The sequence below is a fragment of the Canis aureus genome, chromosome 9, assembly GCF_053574225.1.
Source record: "Canis aureus isolate CA01 chromosome 9, VMU_Caureus_v.1.0, whole genome shotgun sequence".
Classification (NCBI taxonomy): Eukaryota; Metazoa; Chordata; class Mammalia; order Carnivora; family Canidae; genus Canis; species Canis aureus.
In genome coordinates, this window is record NC_135619.1 from 49,878,143 (window position 1) to 49,899,444 (window position 21,302).

The 21,302-nt window shown below is 37.6% G+C and overlaps 1 protein-coding gene across 3 annotated transcripts in view; it reads left to right on the forward strand.

The window, feature by feature from the left end:
- PSEN1 (presenilin 1) overlaps positions 1-21,302 on the forward strand; it is a 79,439-nt gene that overhangs the window by 28,572 nt on the left and 29,565 nt on the right. For all 3 annotated transcript variants that reach the window (XM_077909895.1, XM_077909897.1, XM_077909896.1), the window contains exons 4-8: positions 4,568-4,815; positions 6,858-6,999; positions 14,494-14,561; positions 15,534-15,754; positions 20,767-20,865. In XM_077909895.1, coding sequence (XP_077766021.1) covers positions 4,568-4,815; positions 6,858-6,999; positions 14,494-14,561; positions 15,534-15,754; positions 20,767-20,865 — 778 coding nt within the window. The remainder of the gene's footprint in view (positions 1-4,567; positions 4,816-6,857; positions 7,000-14,493; positions 14,562-15,533; positions 15,755-20,766; positions 20,866-21,302) is intronic.

The window sequence follows — 21,302 nt, forward strand, 5'->3', positions numbered from 1 at the left end:
TGATAATTTTACCTGTTTAAATATATTGTATTTTAAAGAAATTAAAACATATAGTCGATTTTAAAAATAGTATCCAAAGTGCTGTAAAGAGAAAGGATACACTACACAAGTGCTCTAGCATCCCATATCAGCTTCAAGGGTGGGGCAGGGTGGGGTTAGTTAATGTTCATTATAAACCAGAACATCCAGTTGAGTACTGTGAATAAACCTATTATGATTGCTTCTTTCATGCCAGACTTACCCAATTAAACTGTTCATGTAGCCTAATAGGACAGCTGTGGTACCATAGAAGGAACATAGATTTCGAAGCAAGAGACAAGAATTTGATTCCTGCCTCTGCTATTTTGTGGCCTTGAGATTTTGGACAAATTGTTTTAATGTTCATCTATCAAAACCTCTGAATATATGAAAAGAATAAATGATGGGACGATGCCTGGGTGGCTCAGCGGTTGAGCGGCTGCCTTTGGCTCAGGGTGTGATCCCAGGGTTCCAGAATCGAGTCCCACACTGGGCTCCTTGCATGGAGCCTGCTTCTCCCTCTGCCTGTGTCTCTGCCTTTCTCTCTGTGTGTCTCTCATGAATAAATAAATAAAACCTTAAAAAGAAATAATGTGAGCATGCTTAGTAAATTATCAAATACTATATAAAGAGAGCTATTATTGTATTTTGGTTTATACTGCACAGTAATCAACGCCTTAAGTTCATAATTGTATTGCTGAACATTGGTCACAAAACATTCTTAGCACGTGACTTAGTCACCTCCCTCAAAGAAAATAGAAATATGAATTGCCTCAACTCTCTGCTTTCCAGCCTTCGCACTGTGTCCCTATCCTCCAGAGCCTACATTGTCTTCCAGCTGGACTTTGGTCACTCCAATGACTTGTGTTCAGCAAAGATTATCTTATTGAGTGGTGTATACATTTCTACCTTTTGTGCTTTGTTGTTGTTTTTTTTCCTTTTGTGCTTTGTAATAGTTTCCTTTCCATTCCTCATAAGGTTTAACTCTTCATAAATATTTTCTCTGTGAGGTCAAAGAGCTACTCCCGAACTCCAGACTGAGGTAGAGGGCACCACTTCCTTTGTAAAGCCAACTCTTCTCTCCTATTCACCTCCATTTATCACCTGCTCTGTTCCATGAGTTATCTCCCTGTCTTGTATCCTCAATCTCTTCTGCTGGTTTTACTTGTTCTTTGACCTGATGAGTATGCTAAAGTCTAATGTCCCTAAAATGTTTTCTTTTTTTTTTTTTTTTTTTTTTTTTAAATTTATTTATTTATTTTTAATTTTTTATTTATTTATGATAGTCACAGAGAGAGAGAGAAGCAGAGACACAGGCAGGGGGAGAAGCAGGCTCCATGCACCGGGAGCCCGACGTGGGATTCGATCCCGGGTCTCCAGGATCGCGCCCTGGGCCAAAGGCAGGTGCCAAACCGCTGCGCCACCCAGGGATCCCTCTAAAATGTTTTCAAATGTGAATCCTTTCTGTTGTCACATCTTTTATTCTTTTTGCTTCAAAGAATGATTGCTTTTAACTTGTTTCCATTCATCCTCCAGTTTATTATAATTTATGATCTTATTTCCCTCTTAACTGTTTTACTTTTGTAAAAATATTGGCCAACTTCCCATAGCTAAATTCAGTGGCTTTTCAGCTCTCATACTGCCTGTCAGTGACACCTCTGAAATGTAAACCTTCTTTGGCTGCTGTGATGTACTGATTCCTGGAGTTTCTTCCCTCTCCCTTATTTTTCTCTTAATCTCTTTGGCTGGTTTTTCTATCACCTGCTGCTGAAGCTTAGGGGTTATTCACTTCTCTCCTTGGTAATCATCCACTCTTTCTTTTCACAGGTGTTACATTACATAATGACCAACAAGTCTGCGCTGTTCTGCTTTCCATCTATACTCTCTCCTTGAGATTTCATTCATTTCCATAACTGTAGAGACTAATGGCTCCCCCCAACTCTACCCTTGAACTTTGCTGCCTGGTTGCAGGTACCTCACACTCACCTATCTTCCTATTTTTAAAATAGCTCTCCTCTTCTCCTGCCTGCTCATCTTGTGTTCCCTGCTCTATTAATGCCATCATCACCTTTCCAGTCAACCCTTTATTCCAGAAACCTCCAGTCATCCTTGACTCCTTTCTAACCATTCACATGTAATTTGCCCCAAAGCCCTGTCTGTTCTTTTGAAGTATCTTTCTCATATATCTCCTATTTTTCATTGCCACGCAGTCAGGTTTCTTTAAAATGAAACAATCTAATGTGTCACTACTTCAGTCTTAACAATTTATGACTTTTTATTGCCTACAGGACAAAGTCTAAAGTCCTTGGGCATGGCAAATGAAATTTTTTAAACCTGTTCCTAACCTTTTCCTGCCACCAACCCTGACAAACGGTGTTCTCCAGCCAGCCTAGGAGTACTCACTGATTTTCTGAGTAGGCCTTGCTTTTTAATTTCATACCTTTGTGCCACTGTCATGTCTCCACTTGGAGCCCATTAACCTTCCACTCACTCTTCTGCTTAGGAATCTTAATGCTGCCTTTCTGGACCACACGGAATGATCAGTCCTGCAGCACTTTATTCATGTCTCTGATATAATATTTAGCCTATATTAAAGCTAACTTATGGTCTCCTTAAGAACAACATCTAGATCTTTTTAATTTCAGTATTGCCATAGCACAGTACCTGGAATATTGAATTCATAATTATTTATGGGATGAATATCTTCAAAGTAAAGTAGAAGACAACTGAGCCCACACTAAGTCTGCAGAGTTCCCCTGTTGTCTTGTGAACAGCACATTGAGAGGTGGTTAAAGCTTGGTTTCTGTAGTCGAGCATGCCTGGGTTTAAACCCTCTCTGTAATGCTTCCTAGCTGTGGCCATTTCCCTACCTAGAAAGTAGTGATAATGGGGTGGCTGTGAGAATTTAATGTAAAGCACATATCACAGTCTCCAGTACATTGTAATAATTTTAAGCAGTTATTAGGATTGTAATATATTTTTAATGAATAACAGTAACAAACTCGATAGTCAGAAATGAAGTAAAAGAGTTACATGTTCTCACATGATCTAAGAGAACCTGTTCTTAACCAGGCTGATTACATTTTACAAGCAACAATGACAGTCTGCTTTCATCTCCTATACTTATGTAGGAGGAGGAGTGCTGTTCTTTTCCTCCTGTTACCTATTATTTTTACTGTTATTATTAATGCTCTTGAGATTCACTCTCCTCTTTACAAAAAGTTGAGTTTTAGATATGAACAGTAATACCAAAAAGGAAATTGAACTTGAAGAGTAAGAAAGGGAAAACCCAGGATAAGGATAAAATTGGTGTTTGGGTTAAGAGACTGAGGAAACTATAGACTGTAAGAAAGGTTCTAGTTTCATGCCATCATTCATCAAATATTTATTGTTCCCTCACTATACAGGGCAAGGTGGTGATGCCTCTCGCTGGAGGGGCATCAGAATTGTTTAAGACCTAATTTCTCTCTGTAAAGATTTTTAAAAATCTTTTGAATAACTTTTAGAGATAATTGTAGATTTACATGCAGTTTTTTTTTTTTTTTAGTTTTTTTTAATTTTTTTTAATTTTTTTAATTTTTTTTTTTTTTTTTTTTTTATGATAGTCACACACACAGAGAGAGAGGCAGAGACACAGGCAGAGGGAGAAGCAGGCTCCATGCACCGGGAGCCCGATGTGGGATTCGATCCCGGGTCTCCAGGATCGCGCCCTGGGCCAAAGGCAGGCGCCAAACCACTGCGCCATCCAGGGATCCCGATTTACATGCAGTTGTAAGAAATAATAGATCCTTTATGTATTACTACAAGGATTTTAAATCTTTAAAAAAAAAATATATATATATATATATATTTTTTTTAAAGAGAGTGGGAGGAGGGGCAGAGGGAGAAAGCAGACTCCCTGCTGGGCTCAATTCTAGGACCCCAATATCATGACTTGAGCCAAAGCAGACGTTCAACCGACTGAGCCACCCCAATTTTAAGTCTTATTAATAATGAAGGTGAGTAGCACCTGGCTGGCTCAGTTGGTAGAGTATGTGACTTTTGATCCCATGACCTTGAGATCCCACATTGGATCCTAGAACCTACTTAAAAATTATGAAGGTGAAATAGTTCCTTGTATAACTGATATGAAACCAAAGGTAGAAAACAGTTCATAATTTGAACAAGGAAAAAAAATAATTTTGAAAATGGTGAGATTACTCTGCTGGCAGATGTAGCAAATATGATCTCATGTAATACATGTCAGTTTTAAGCCAAGTGTCAGAGGATGAGTACAATTGTATTATATTGAGAACAGAGGGGGAGAATGAGGCAAACCAGGAGCCAGCTGAGAGAGAGGACCTGGGTTCCTTTACTGAAGAGCCTCCATTCATCCAGACTTCTAAACTGCACACCTCTTGTGAATTCTTTCTTTCCTCGAGTTTTTAGAACTCCAGTAATGATGGGTCTTTTCTTAATCTCAGGTCTAATTGTTCCATTTTTTTGTTTTTTGTAGAATACCTTGATTCTACTGAGTCTGACTTGAAAAAAGTTTCTCTTTTGCTTTTAGAATGACAGTAGAGAACAGCACAGCAGTGAAAGGCGGCGGCGTGGCAACCCTGAGCCATTATCTAATGGACGACCCCAGGGTAGCTCACACCAGGTGGTGGAACAAGATGATGAAGAAGATGAAGAGCTGACATTGAAATACGGCGCCAAACATGTGATCATGCTTTTTGTCCCCGTGACTCTCTGTATGGTGGTGGTCGTGGCTACCATCAAATCAGTCAGCTTCTATACCCGGAAGGATGGACAGCTGTATGTATAAGTGTTTTTTTTTATTCTCAAGGCTAGTATGACTTTTCTTTGTAGTGTGTGTGTCATCATCACCTTGGAGGCCTCTGCTTTGAAGGGGCACGAAGGCTAGAGAGTTCATCCTCTCTGACAGAGCAGTTGACAGAATAAGGAGTTATTTATTACTTGATGCTTTAAGTAGAGAAAATAAGAGTTACGGAATTATATCTCATAAGGCTGAATTTATTTGAAATTGAGCAGTTAAGAGTTGAATGTTAATCTTCTCCATCTCAGGGCCATTGGTTCCTGTTGTTCTGCTGGAATGTTCTTTCCTTTTCTGACTTTGATGGATGAATTCCTGTCATCCTTCTCATCTTTGTTTAAATGTTAAGTCCTCAAACGTAATTTCCCTGAACCTCATAACAGAATTAGGTCCTTTCAGGTAGTCTGTCTTATAGCAACCTCTTGTTTTCCACTTGTCACAATATGCAAATATATAACTTATTTACATTATTTAATGCCTGATTTTCTTATATATCATAAAGCTTATGAGGGCAGATTGTTCCCACAGCTGGTTATATAATAACTACTCAGTTAAAAAAAAATGTCTAAATGAAAGGATGAAGAATTAATGCAAGCTGGCATTCTCTAGACTCTTGAGTTTGTTGTGTAGATTGTTTGGTACTGTTGGTATAAGCCCTTTACCTTCAAGAAAAATGCTTTGATTCAGATTCATTTAGTTCTGTCTCTAGGTCTCTATAGGGCCCCTCTAGGGCTCAAAGTTTTAAGTGGATTTTGGAATTTGAATTAGCAAACTGTGTGGGATTCTAAAAGCCAAGCTTTTAACCTTTTGGGAGAAAGGCTAAGACAATAAGGGGCAAGAGTTGGTGACAGCAGTCAAAAGAGACTGGAAATATCATCTCTATAAGTTAGTTAATTTTGGCTATATAGTATAGAACAGGGTTAGCAAGCCATAGCCCATAGGACATATATGCCTGCCACCACCTATTTTTGTAAATAAAGTTTTAGTGGAACATAATAAGGTTCATTAATTTATGTATTGCCTATGGCTGCCTTCATACTACAATGGCAGGATTCATTGGTTGCAACAGAGAACATATGACCCACAAAACTTAAAATATGTATTCTCTAATCCTTAACGGGAAGTTTCCTGACCCTATTATAGGAAATCAAAACAAATGGTTTAAATGGTGTACATATTTTATCTCTTTCCCACAGAGCAGTACAGGGTGATCAGTACACATTGGTAGTGTGACTTCACATTCATCAAAGACTCAGGCTCCTTTCTTTTTCTTTGGCTTCTATCCTTTAGGTTATTCAAAGTTCCTTATCAGTACTGGAGCTCCAGGCTTTAATTCAGACAACAGGAAGCATGAAGGAGTGGAGTGGGGGAGAAAAAGACATAAGACACATCTCTCAGCAGATTTAACGCCTTTCTTAGAAGTTCCACACAACACATCCGCTTTTAACTCATTGGCCGTACTTTGTCTCAGCCACATCTAACTGTAAGGGAGTCAGAAGTCAACTCTTTTAGCTGGGAACATTGAAACCTGGAATGAAAGTATGTTTATGTGAATGAGAAACCAAGGGGAAAATGGATATGTGATGTATCAAAACAACTCCAGTTGCAGTCACCCTGTAGATAAAAAAAATAATTGTAAGCCATTACATAAGCCACTTTCCTTTGACAAGGACTTGTAGCACAGGTAGTTTATGTAGTAGAATCCAGTTCTTTAAACAAATCGCTAATGTGGACAAAGAACATTTGAGGAGTAATTATTTCAATTTGAAACATCCACTAGATGGAGCCAGTGTCTGGCTCACAAAAATCCCCCTCTCTACATTTTAGATCTCTCCTTTTATTTTGAAGCACTTAGAGTATGGCAAATTTGCTTCCACAATTCTTGGCTAGATTGCTGAGATGGGTAAAAGTCACTTATAAGATACCAGTTGAATCAAGGAAACAAAACTGGTGTTGGAGAGGAATGTGGTTTGAGATATCCATTAATACTTACTTTGGGCTTTTGTATTTTGTTTTATTATAGAATCTATACCCCCTTCACGGAAGATACTGAGACCGTGGGGCAGAGAGCCCTGCACTCAATTCTGAATGCTGCTATCATGATCAGCGTCATTGTTGTCATGACTATTCTCCTGGTGGTTCTGTATAAATACAGGTGCTATAAGGTGAGCATGAGACATGGAGATTTGTTTTCTACCATGTTCTTTGTGTGATTGGGTTTTCCTGTCACATACTTTAATTGTTCTAGTAGAGAAAAGGGCCTTATATTTTAGAACTGATTTAATTTTTAGTCCCCCCCCCCCTTATTTTTTTTGTTTTTTTTTTGTTCCCTCCTCTTATTGTAGAACATTTAAAAAATACAAAAAGACATAATTGAAAATGTTTTTGTATCCTGTCACACTCTAAATGGTTTTAACATTTTTTTTTAACACAACATTTTATTTATTCATGAGAGAAACACAGAGAGCGAGAGAGGCAGAGACACAGGCAGAGGGAGAAGTAGGTTCCATGCAGGGAGCCTGACGTGGGACTCAATCCCGGGTCTCCAGGATTACACCCTGGGCTGAAGGCAGGCGCTAAACCACTGAGCCACCCGGGCTGCCCGGTTTTAACATTTTGATTTGCAGTATACTTAGGACATTCCAGGATATATCCTAAGACCTCTGTGAATTCCCTCATTTACAAATAGTACTATAGGATATAACTGTCCCTATAAAGTAATATAACTTAAAAAAATCCAGACTTTTCTTGAGTGCAGACCAGTAGAGCCTTCTTCAGACACTGGTGTTAAATTCATTGGTGACTGGTTATATTCCCACTTCTACATTGGGAGCCATCCATTCCCTCACTATATCATCTCCTGCAGTAGCACTAGTTCTTTCCCTGGGAAGTAAGGGCAGGGGAGATTATGCAGGAAAGACAGCCTCTGCTCCCCTAGGTCACCCTCAAGCTAAGGGTTTTACTCCTGAATTTTAGCCACCTGGGACATATTTCAGATTCATGCCTTAGAAAAATCACAAAGTAATATAAATCATGAGACTGGTCTTTCTCAAATAAAAGAAATAAATGATAACTTTCCAAATATTGAAATCTACTTTATTTCCTTCTAGTATTTATTTCTATATATGCTGTAACATGGTTAAAATGTGTAATCAGTATGTGTCCTTTCTTAACTTTTATTTTGGCATAAGCATTTTTCCATATTGTGAATTCTCAGAAAATATGTCTAAAGGCTACATTTGACTCAAGGGGTGTATTGTAATTTACTTACCCTAATTTCCCTGATGTTGGACATTTAAGTCATTTCCATGTTTTTTTACTATTCTAAAAAACAATGTCTTTATGGAGCTTTTTCATCTTTCAAATTATTTCCTTAGGGTAAGAGCCTAGACACATAATTTATGGGGCAAATTATCTACATTTTCCAAATTTTATTTATTTATTTGAGAAAGAGCACAAGAGAGAGCACTAGTCGGGGCAGGGATAGAGGGAGAGGGAGAAGTGGACCCCCTGCTAAGTAAGGGGCATGGGATTATGACCTGAGCCAAAAGCAGATGCTTAACTAACTGAGCGACTCGAGCACCCCTATCTACATATTTTTAATTATGATGGTGTGCAAAATTCCTTTTTTCAAAATGATAGTATCAGTTTGTACTTAACACTAGTAGTGAATGAGACTGTCTTATCCTACCTTTACCAGCATTGATTTTTTAAAATTCTGTGCTAATTTTTATAGGGGAAACAAAATGCCTTAATTTGTATTTGGTTAATTACTAGTAAGATCAAATACCTTTCCAGTGTTCTTGAACTTGAAAATTATACACAATTTAACCTTGCTTCTTGAACATTTGAGTGGGTGGAAGTGTTAACCTAAGTGATGACCATCTGCAGTCTGACATTAGCAAGTGGAAAAGATTGAAGACAAAGATGTATATGATGATGGGAAATAGTCATCAATATTTAGAAAACCAGAGAGCAAATGATGTAAAGACCCATGCTGCAAAGCATTTTCCTTCCCCTATTTAAATATCCTCATGACAATTACTTTTTCTGCATATACATGTTTACTTGCTAGTTCTGTTTCTCTGCTTTATTGGACTCACATTGTGTCTTACCTAGATTGTATGCTACTTTTGTTCTTCACATTTTATGGGGAGTCTGTATCCTGTTTAGGGTCATACCCATACCTACACACCGTAAGATGGGCCCATAAGTTCATCCCAGTTTTAAAAGTTTGCTTTCTTCAGTTTCTTCTTTCTGTGATCTCCCTGGTACTTTGATTCTTTTCGACATCCCCATTCCATTCCTCTAGCCAGAAAGCTGGGTTTTATTTTACCGACAGGGCCAAGAAGTGGTAGGACAGAGAGAGAAATAAAACAAGTGCCATCTGCCCTGCTTTCTGAGAACTACAGCTCCTCCAGCTAGGAAACTTCCCCTCCCTCTGAAGTTTTAGGCTCGCAACCCCTATTGCCACCCCCACAGGATGGTTTCAGAGCTGAATGTGAGAGAATGTTGAAAGGAAAAAACCAAAAAGTGAGATTTTTGTGTTCTCTTTTGATGTTAGGAGACCTCTTTTCTGTTCCTTATCCAGACCTAGGCTTTTCCTAGAGCTCTCACCCATGCCCACTCGGGGTTGTATTGAGTTCTGATGGAGGGGAAAGAGTGGTAAACTCACTTCTAATTCCCCAGCCCACCTGACTCTGTTCCCTTGTCCGAGTCCTCAGCTAGCAGCTGCATGTATTCTATCCAGGTTTTATGGTTGTGTTCGGCAGTAGAGACAGGGTAGATGTTTTTACTCCATGGCACCTTGAACCTGCCTTGATATATTTTTGGTCTGTTTTGTGCATCTTCTGGTTACATCTTATTTTATTTTTTTTAAGATTTATTTATTTATTTATTTATGAGAGAGAAAGAGAGAGAGAGAGGCAGGCAGAAACACAGGAGGAGGGAGAAGCAGGCTCCATGCCGGGAGCCCAACCCAGGACTCAATCCCGGGACTCTAGGATCGCGCCCTGGGCCAAAGACAGGCGCTAAACCGCTGAGCCACCCAGGGATCCCCTCATTTTATTTTTAAAGATGTTTTTAATTTGAGAGAGAGGGCATGAGCAGAGGAAAGGGCAGAGGGAGAAGCAGATCCCCTGCTAAGCAGGGAAACCTGATGAAGTGGGGTTTGGGGCTCCTTCCCAGGACCCATGGATCATGACCTGAGCTGAGCTGAAAGCAGCCGTTTAACATACTGAGCCATGTAAGCACCCCTAGTTAGATCTCATTTTAGACAGTCTAAAAAGGGTCTTATTTCAGCTATATTTCCACAGTTATTTGTTCATTCGTGTTAGTTTTTTTGTTGTTTTGTTTTATGTTAAGTTCAAGTCTTAGCAGGCACAGCCAATTCTATAGGAACAAGTTGTTTACTTTGATTCCTAGTGTACAATAAAAGGAGCTTTTGAGTCAGAAATTCAGAAACTTGCCAGGACCTGTTTGGAAATAAACCCAGAGGATTTGTTATGTCAATGGTTGGTTGTGCAATGTCTGTGAGAAGCACGATAAGCTCAAAGACCAAACAGACTTTAAAAAGGTAGGAACTGAAAAGACAGTTAATTATTACATATCACTGTTATAGTTGAAACAATATAACTTATTAAGCCCACATGATTTCTGGCCTGGATAGTTCAGAGTTTAGAGGAGATGCTTGCTGTTCTGTACTGAAGCAAGGCTCTTTTCTTTCAGAGCCTTTAGCACAGGAAAGCTGAACTAGGGATTTTTGCAAGATGAGAAAAAAGCCTCTTTTACCACGTGATGTTCTAGAAAAAGGGGAAATGCTATTTAGTCATCATGAGAAGAGGCTTTGAATTCAGGTAATAATTCAGAAAATCATAACATCAGTGACCAGAAACTATTATTACAGACAGAGGGCTAATATCTTTACAATATGAAGAGCATTTACAAATCATCCAGAAAATTATAAACATGAACATTATGAATATGAACATTAGATCATGCAGCTCTTGATCTCGGAGTTATAAGTTTCAGCCCCACATTGGATGTGTAGACTACTTTTAAAAAATCTTAAAAAAAAAATGAACATCCTAATAAATTTTTAAAAACGCAAGCCAGAGGAATTATACAAGAAATATGACCAGGAGAGAGAGAGATTTGTATATATGTTTCCTCAGTGGTAAAAACAGAAACATTAAAATAGCATTTCATGGAAAAAAAAAATAGCATTTCATGTATTAACTTGGTAAAGATTAATACATTTTTTTGTGTGTGTGAAGTCCCTAAGCCAATGTATATCAATAGTAATTAGAAAAAGTCCATACCTTTTGACTTCATATTTTGCTTCCACAATATATCTGAAAGAATCTGAAATGCAGAAAAATATTTGCATGCTATGGTTTTTATCTTAGCATTAATTATAATTAGTATAAAGTGGAAAACCATAAATTTTATAAGAAATATGGAATTAAAAAGGTTAAATAAATAAAAACAGGTTAAATTGTGGATTCATCCATATATGTAGAATATTATAATTGAGTCATTTAAAAATCATTTTCAAAAAATATTTGGTGGCATGAGAATGTGTCTATAATAAAAAAGTTTTAAAAAACAGAATGCTAAACTGTATATTACTTGATACAATGTTGTTAAAAGGTCTTTATACATGCAGACAGAAAACATGCCTGAAAAAAAAACATTAATAATGACTGGTTGTCACTGGTCAGTGGGAATGGTTTCTTTCCTTTAGTGTTTCTGTATCTTCTCAGTGTTTTTTTTTTTTTTTTTCTTCTCAGTGTTATACACATACATATATTACTCTTGTATTCAGAAAAGTGCTTTCTTAAAATGAATACAGAGTACCAATGTACATCTCCCACTTTTTAAAGCTTTTCTGTTTTGTAATATTTTATATACTTTTTAGTTTTGTAAGTTGGATTATCTCTGAAGCTGAGACTTCGAGCACTATGGGATGAGATGCATGCGGAAAGGTTCCTTTCTGCTTAAGCTTTATTGGATTTTCTGCAGATAAAATAGAGTAAGGGCTCCCTTTAGAATATTTTGCTAAATTTGAATATTTTGAGAGGGAGATGTACAGATGTCTTCAATTTACTTTGATATGTATTAAAAAGGACTAATAGGTGGTTAAAAATGCAACAAAGCAAGTATAGCAATATGTGAATGGTAGGTGTTAGATAGGTATTACCTATAAAATTCTAAACTTTGCTGTGTGTTTGGGGAAAAAAAAATATATATATATATTTTAAGATTTTACTTGGCAGAGAAAGCACGAATGGGGAGGGAAGACAGATGGAAAAGGAGATGCAGGCTTGATCCCAAGACCCTGAGATCACGATCTGAGCTGAAGGCAGACATTTAACCAACTGATCCACCCTGGTGCCTCTTGAAAATTTTTATAATAAATTATCAGGGGAAGTTTTTGTGGAAGAACACCAGAAATTAAGTTGGTTGTATATAGACAGTCAATTTAGAATATTCAGATGTCCAAAGATTATCAACTTCAATGTAAAACCATTCTTTTAACCTTTTCCCAAATTGTACCATTTTATGAAGTTGTTATAAAGAACAAGACACAGTGAGAATTTTTAAGAAATGTTTTCTTTCAAAGAAATAATTACAGATCACCTTAGGTGATCAAAACAAGAGAAAATATATATTTTAATCATGACTAGATTTTCATAGCTAAGAGCCTGATTATTGGAACAACTAAATCTGGGAAGTGGGTGTAGATTTTTTGTTGTTATTAATGAAGACAATATTCTGGTTAAGAGATGATGTTCTGGAGGGGTACCTGATGGCTCAGTGGTTGAGCATCTGCCTTCTGCTCGAGTAGTAATCCTGGGATCCAGTTCTGCACAGGGCTCTCAGCAGGGGCCTGCTTCTCCCTCTGCTTCTGCCTCTGCCTCTGTCTGCCTCTCTCTGTGTGTCTCATGAATAGATAAATAAAATCTTAAAAAAAGAGAGAGATGGTGTTTGGGAAAGTTGTTGGTTAAATAACTCCTTCTGTTATTAAACAGTAAACTTCATTGAAAGATTAAAGCATATAATGGGTGTATCCACCTCAAAATAATTTCAGTTTTGGTTAGAAATTACTTGACAATTCTTTGTGTTTCTCTGTTCTGTTCTTAAAAACGCCAGGCTCGGGCAGCCCCTGTGGCTCAGCAGTTTAGCGCCGCCTTCAGCCCAGGGCCTGATCCTGGAGACCTGGGATCGAGTCCCATGTCAGGCTCCCTGCATGGAGCCTGCTTCTCCCTCTGCCTGTGTCTCTGCCTCTCTCTCTCTCTTTCTCTCTCTCTCTCTCATGAATAAATAAGTAAAAATCTTAAAAAAAAAAAAAAAAAAAACCCAGGCTCCCTGAGTTGTATAGTATTTTCCCAAATACATCCATTACATAAAAGTACCATTTAAAATGTTCATCTTAGGCAGCCCCCGTGGCTCAGCGGTTTGAGTGCCACCTTCAGTCCAGGGTGTGATCCTGCAGACCCGGGATCAAGTCCCACATCGGGCTGCCTGCATGGAGCCTGCTTCTCCCTCTGCCTGTGTCTCTGCCTTTCTCTCTGTGTGTCTCTCATGAATAAATAAATAAAATCTTTAAAAATAAATAAAAATAAGAAAAATGTTCATCTTGTGTAAAAGATTACAAAAATCAGATCTGATTCTCTCATATTCATAAGCTGTACGCAACTAATAGTGACTAATGTTTAGGTAGTCTATGAATTCTGCATAAGGTTAGACTGACTTGTAAATGTTCCAAAGAATTTGTAATATTATTACTTATTAATGAGCCATGTAAACATAGAAAGCATTATAATTCTTACTGAAACTCTAGATTTGTAATGTTATTTTATCAAATGGCTATATAACTTAAAAGGGCTATTTTTTAAAATGCAGTTAATGTATGTATACATAAGTTACTTAATGGAATATCTGATTTTCAGTTTCATTGAATTTTATTTTATTCAGTATATTTTTATTTCAGAAATACCACAAAAATTTCCATTGAAAATACTGCTTCCCTAAAGTTTAAATGTTGACTATTGGCTTTGTTGATAATTTTAGAAAGCATTATTTTTTAAATTTCACGTATTTTGAAAGGAACAAGGTTCTATATATGTCTTGCTGAACTTTCTTTCTTTCTTTTTCTTTCTTTTATTCTTTCATTCTTTCATTCTATTTATTTATTCATGAGAGACCCAGAGAGAGGCAGAGACACAGGCCGAGGGAGAAGCAGGCTCTATGCAGGGAGCCTGATGTGGGACTTGATCCCAGGACCCTGGAATCACAACCTAAGCCACAGACAAGATGCTCAACCACTGAGCCATCCAGGCACCCCATGAATTTTCTATCTATCTATCTATCTATTTATTTATTTATTTATTTATTTATTTATTTTCTTTCTTTCTTTCTTTCTTTCTTTCTTTCTTTCTTTTCTTTCTTTTTTTTAATTTTCTATTTTCTATTCTGAGTAGTTCAGTACCAAAGAGTTCCAATATAAGTGTGTACTGATCCCAAAGTCAGTTTGAGTTTTGCCATTTGAAAAGCATAACATATGCAGAAATAATATATTGCTTTTGAAGTAAGAAATTTACCTTTTTTTAAGGTTATGAGATCTGTTAATTATATTGAAATCCTTTCTTTTCTAGGTCATTCATGCCTGGCTTATTATCTCATCTCTATTGTTGCTGTTCTTTTTCTCATTCATTTACTTGGGGTAAGTGGTGAAATATTTGGTCTGTTTTTCAGAAATTAACTTTTTGAGCTATATAACTGTCACTTAAAGCCATGTACTCTGTTGATGAAATACTCTTAAATTATAATTGTTACCACATATAGTTTGTAGTTGGTATATTTAAGACTGGTTTGTATTGGGATCCCTGGGTGGCTCAGCAGTTTAATGCTTGCCTTTGGCCCAGGGCGTGATCCTGGAATCCTGGGATCGAGTCCCACATCAGGCTTCCTGCATGGAGCCTGCTTCTCCCTCTGCCTGTGTCTCTACCTCTCTCTCTGTCTCTCATGAATAAATAAATAAAGTCTTTACAAAAAAAAAAAAAAAGAGTGGTTAGCATTATATTTTTTAATGGCTGCACTAAATTTCATTTTATGAAAATAACATATGTCCAGCTATAAAATTTATTGTGCATATTTATTTTTCTGATTTCAGATATTTTTAAACTAGGGTTTCTTTTTTTTTTTTTTAAGGTTTGATTTATTTATTCATGAGAGACAGAGAGAGAGGCAGAGACATAGACAAAGGGAGAAGTAGGTTCCATGCAGGGAACCCGATGTGGAAATAGATCCAGGCATTCCCGGATCACATCCTGAGCTGAAGGCAGATGCTCCACTGCTGACCCACCCAGACATCCCTAGAGTTCCTTTTCATTGTGGCATTTTCAATGGTATATAGCCTTTTTTTAGTTTTTGTACTTATTTTTACAGCTATGACCTATGATACTGGTTTCCCATTTATATGAAAGACACTGAGTTTTCTGTTAAAGTAAGCTCAACTTGAGGGAAAAAGTGAATTAATTTAAAGAAAACTGTTAAATAACAGCACAGTTTGATATAAGATATGGTAAAAAATCATGAAGGTAGGATATGAATAATTTGAAGGAACCATTAAACAACATTTTGATGAAAATTACTGTACACAAATATTTTTAGATTTCTGTTTAATTTTTTTCAGGGAGGTGTTTAAAACCTACAATGTTGCCATGGACTACATTACTGTTGCGCTCCTGATCTGGAATTTTGGTGTGGTGGGAATGATTGCAATTCACTGGAAAGGGCCGCTGCGACTCCAGCAGGCATATCTCATTATGATCAGTGCCCTCATGGCCTTGGTATTTATCAAGTACCTTCCAGAATGGACAGCGTGGCTCATCTTGGCTGTGATTTCAGTATATGGTAAAACTCAAGACTGACATTTTGTTCATCACAGAAGTACCTCACTGGTGTGTTTCCCTTCCTTTTCCAGTTATCTTGACTTAGGAAAGTGATAACAGTTACATCCCATAGCTCTTCAGTAAATAATTAATTAGCTATAGTGTCTTTTTCATATAAAGATTTCCACTTTTTTGAGGTTAAATTCTTTAAAGATCTTTTCTTACTGCCTCCCAATTTAAGCCAGTGATGAATTAGTGGAAGGATCCATGGACTTCTGGTCAGAAAACTTAGATTTAAATCCTGCGTCCACCACGCCATCTTTGTGATGCTAAGAAAATGTCTCAGAGTCTTTGAGCTTTGGTTTCCTCTTTGAAAACAGACACAGTGCTTCCAGAGCTGGAATAGTTCAGAACCTATGTTGAAAAGCACTAGCAGAGTGCTTCTCCACACACATAAAATGCTCATTAGTTTTTTTTTTTTGTTATTTATTTATTTATTCATTCATTCATTCATTCATTCATTCATTCATTCATTCATGAGAGACACAGAGAGAGAGAGAGAGAGACAGGGAGGCAGAAACACAGGCGGAGGGAGGAGTAGGCTCCACGCAGGAAGCCCAACCTGGGACTCGATCCCGGGTCTCCAGGATCACACCCTGGGCTGAAGGCAGCGCTAAACTGCTGAGCCACCCGGGCTGCCTGCTCATTAGTTTTTAAAATAAAAATTAGGTTACCTACTTTTTATAAGGCAACTTGGGTAGATTTATTCTTTTAAAAATAAAACTTTTTTTGGGTAGTGTGAAATTCAAATTCATTAACAACTTGTGTCACATGGGTTCTGAACACAGTGTACCCTTGTCTTGAATGAGAAAAGCAGTTGTATAGATGTGTACTCTGTGGCTATCACCCTGTATGAAAGCCAGAAAGAGATCCAATTTTAGAGGTCAGTATGTAGCCTCTATATTATAATTTTATCCCTATTCAAATGCTTATTGAAATGTCAGGTGACCTGTAGTAAGAATCCTCATCATTGCCATTTGACTGATGAAGAAAAAGTCCGTGGAAATAATAGAATTAAATTAGTTCTATTCTCATATTTGAGCAATCAGTCCTAGAACTATAGAGGTCAAGTACTCTCTGCGCTTTTCATAAAGATCTTAGGTTATGTAGTACTTGATGGTTTGCAGAATACTCATCTATTACTACATAGCTTTAATCTGGCTAGTTCTGACCTCCATCCAATCAGTAGCTGGTAAATACTCTGCAGTCAGACGTTTTACTAATATGTTCTATTCAGTGCCTTTTTCAGCAGCTACAGTTTGCCCTCACCATCAGAGGGACACACTATATCTTTACATGGCTACTCATGGAATTCTTATGCAGCTCTACCATTATGTACAATTTTTGTTGGCTAGATCTTAACCACATCCAACTTTCTCCAGGGGCATAAGTATAACATCACATTGATGATATTATCCTCTGAAAAGATTAATTTGACATATTCATTGAAGACATAAAAATATTCACACAGGAGCCCCCCAAAAAAAAGAGGGTGGGCATTTGCCTGTACATAGTACAAGGCTTTGCCACTCCACTTGAATTCCTGAAAATTGGTCTTCTGTATCTCTGACACTGACAAGAAATAGCAATAACAATGGAATCTCCCTACAACCACAATGTTAAAACAACCCCAGTATCTTTTAGGCCTTTTTGGGATCTGGAGGCAACATTTCCTCATTTACAATTTTATGTAAGCCTATTTATACTGTTAAACATTCACCAATCTTGAATTGGGGCCCTCTGTAATAAAAGGATCTAGAATCTGTCCAAATTGTGATAGAAGTCATTGCCTTTAATGTCCCCTCTCCCTGCCTCCAGAGAATCATTCACTGTAGAAGCTATAGCAACTTCCTCTCACACCTGAAATCCCTGGACCGCCCATGATGATCAGAAGTTGCTCATGGATTCTGGTATGAGAAACTGCCCTCCTCAGTCCCATGCTGTACACTGCTAGAGAGGCAGTTGAAGAGTGTATATATAGCTCTCCAGGAAACAGGTTCTCACAGGCCCTGAGCCTGTGAAGCTCCACATCCTTTTGTGGGTATAGAGGCAGGATTCTACAAATTCAGGACAGTTACCGGGACCTCCCTGCTAAGACAGAAATGTTGTCCCTGCTACAGGACAGAGCTAAGTCGGGGCCTTCTAGAGAGGTGGCCTCTTCTGTCCTCACTCTCTTGCTAGTTGACAACGTACTAGAGGAGCTCACCCCTCTCTCAGACCTGGGGCTACCTGGGGAGCCCTTTGGGATCAAATGAATGAACAGCAGTGGGAGTTAGTACACTGTGTGGACAGCATCAGAATTATGTATGATGAAGCTTACTGAAGAGCTCCATCTTTTCATACCTTAATCCAGACATCCTTTTTTTTTTTTTTTTTTAAGATTTTATTTATTCATGAGAATACACAGAGAGGAGAGAGATAGGCAGAGATACAGGCAGAGGGAGAAGCAGGCTTCATGCAGGGAGCCTGACGTAGGACTCGATCCAGGGTCTCCAGGATCACACCCTGGGCTGCTGGAGGCACTAAACTGCTGAGCCACCAGGGCTGCCCTAATCCAGACATCCTTGATCAGAGTGGGATCGAGGAGTCAGCAAAATTAGATAAACTTTAGCCAGTCATCTTATTCTAGCCAACAGTTGGCTCCCTGTGCATTTTTACAGACTATTGGGACATCACCATGGTGTAGTCATCTGGTTTCACCAATGATAGCAACAGCAATTACTTATCCAAGATTTTTCCTCCTTGAGGAAAATAACAGAGTCTCCGGCCTCACGGATACTCAAAAAGTGTATGTCAAGGTTACACATGTCTCACATACTGAAGCCACAGTACAGGCCTCATTTTGTCCATCATGGACTTCCAGACATTGTTAATAGTGACCATCTCACCTGTAAAAGTATATGATGCCAGGCTCTTGAACAAGAGTTTCAATGGGACTTTCACCATCCCTACCAGCCTCAGGCTACAGACCTCACAGAGCACCATTGTGACGTACTCAAGTTAAAATTTAATTAAATGGAACGTGGCGTATTTCTATCATCGAACATTAGGGGTGAATTACAATAAAGAGTCTGGTTCTTTTTTTTTTTTTTTTTCCAAAAACAAAAGCAGAGTGCCAGTTCTGGAGGCAGCCTTTGGTTCAAAGCCAGGCTCCTCTCCTATAATTTATTGGCTGTGTGACTCTAGACACAATGTTCATCCCTTAAGTCTTAGTTATTGTGAAGATAAATGAAAAAATGCGTATAATTCATTTAGGACAGTATAAATGTTAACCGTTATTTTTAAAAATATATAATCCTGTAATCAAGGCAGTAATTCCTGTTTTACTGCTAATAAACCTGAAGTTTAGAGAGGTAAAGTATTTTCCTAAGCTTACACTGTTTGATTAGAATCTGAATCCCAAGTCCAGTATTCTTTCTACTTCAGTATTTCTTCCATCAACACTCTTGCTTCCATACATGGTACAAATGATTATTTCTACAGACCTTTGAGTTCCTTTAAAGGAAGAGACTTTTCGTTTTTGTTTTTTAAAGATTTTATTTATTTATTCATGAGAGACAGAGAGGCAGAGACACAGACAGAGAGGCAGAGGGAGAAGTAGGCTCCCTGCAGAGAGCCTGATGCAGGACTCGATCCCAGGACCCTGGGATCACAACCTGAGCCAAAGGCAGGCACTCAACCACTGAGCCACCCAGGTGTCCCAAAGAGACTTTTATATCCACCATTTAGAGTAGTAATTCTCAACTCCATTTTTACAAGGTCTGAAGATTTTTTTAATATGTCACACAGGTTCTGAAGTTTTTTAAACAAAACAATTCACTTTAGTTGCTCTAAAAATGAAGGAATTTATCACTTAGCAATTCTATAATGGGCAGCATGGCGTTAAACCAAAAGAGTTCTGGGACGTGCAGCTTCAAACAGGTTGAAAATCTTATTTCAGAGCACAGCAAATCTCCCTTTTCTCATCCAAAACAAATCAAAGTGGAAGCAGTGAGAGCAGAGAATTCTTTGTGTGTTTTATTATATTAGTAGTAGTAGTTGTAGTATTCAAGGAGACATGACCACTTGCAAGTGTGAGGTTTTTTGTTTTTTTTTTGTTTTTATGTTTTTACTTAAATGCGTCTGAATGATGTCAATACAAGTTGTGAAATCTTCACAAACTTAGCTACACCTGTTTCAATATTTTTAAATGTTTGAAATTTTCTGTATTCTGAATTTTTATGGCACAGAAAATGTGAGAAAGATTACAGTTGATGGAAAGAGATGGTGGTAAAATCAAGAATAATTTTAGGCAAATTGTTTCTGCTCTGAGTTGCTGTTTCTGTAAAATAAGCCACTTTTCACCACATGTATTCTAAGACCTGGTTATGTGAAGTGCATTTGACAGGAGAACCAAAGAAATATTAAATTTTTTCATCCAAAAAGATTTATTATTTTGTTTTAAATTTACTGTCCTTTAACTCAAGTATCCCTAAGTACTACATACAGTTTTTAAAAAGGAGAGGGAATCCGTCTCTGTTACTCTGCTGTTCATATTTTGAAAAATTCAGTAATCCCCTGTATTAAATTCCTCTCATTCTAAGCTTCCATCTGTGGCTCATAGAATGATTTGTTCAGAAATGACTTGTCTTTGTTTCTGCCTGTTGGAAATTGACAACTGCTCCTGTCATTATCTCTGCCTCTTTTCTTCAAACTGGGAAGACATTACTGGAACTTCATCATGATCCATTGTAAACATAAAGTAGGCAAAACCCAAATGAAATTGACATGGATCTTCTGTGTGGTTTTGTTTATTTTGTTTAGGTTGTTTTTCCCCCCACCAGTTTACCTGCTGTTTATTTCATATTCATTCAACATCTTGCTATTGTAAACAAGACATTATTAACCCTTTTTCCCTTGGTTAATTCTTCCCTAACACACTCATTTGTAAGTTTAGCCAATATACTTTTCCAGATATTTTTTTTCTCTTTCTAGATTTAGTGGCTGTTTTGTGTCCAAAAGGCCCACTTCGTATGCTGGTTGAAACAGCACAGGAGAGGAATGAAACTCTTTTTCCAGCTCTCATTTACTCCTGTAAGTATTTTGGAATGATGTTAAATTAGTACCTACTTAGAACTTATAGAAACTCAAACACATGTAATTATGATCATTATCGTGATTCTTTTTCTCATCTTAAATGCATAGTACTAAGAGAACTTCTCCACATCCCTGTTTGCTTACAAACTATTGTCTTCCAACTGATGCTAGTTCAAGAGAGTTTTCAGTAGGTGTAGAAATAGAAGAAATATTTAGAGAGTGGAGAGCCATTACTCCTATTTAAAATCTTAGTAGTCAAAAAAAAAAAAAAAATCTTAGTAGTCAAAGAGTTATTGAGCACTTACCACAGAGGAATCTTGCTCTAACTCACTGAAAGAATTGTACTATTCCTTTTTTTTTTTTTTTTTTTTTTTTTTTTTTTTTTTTTATTATTTATTTATGATAGGCACACAGTGAGAGAGAGAGGCAGAGAC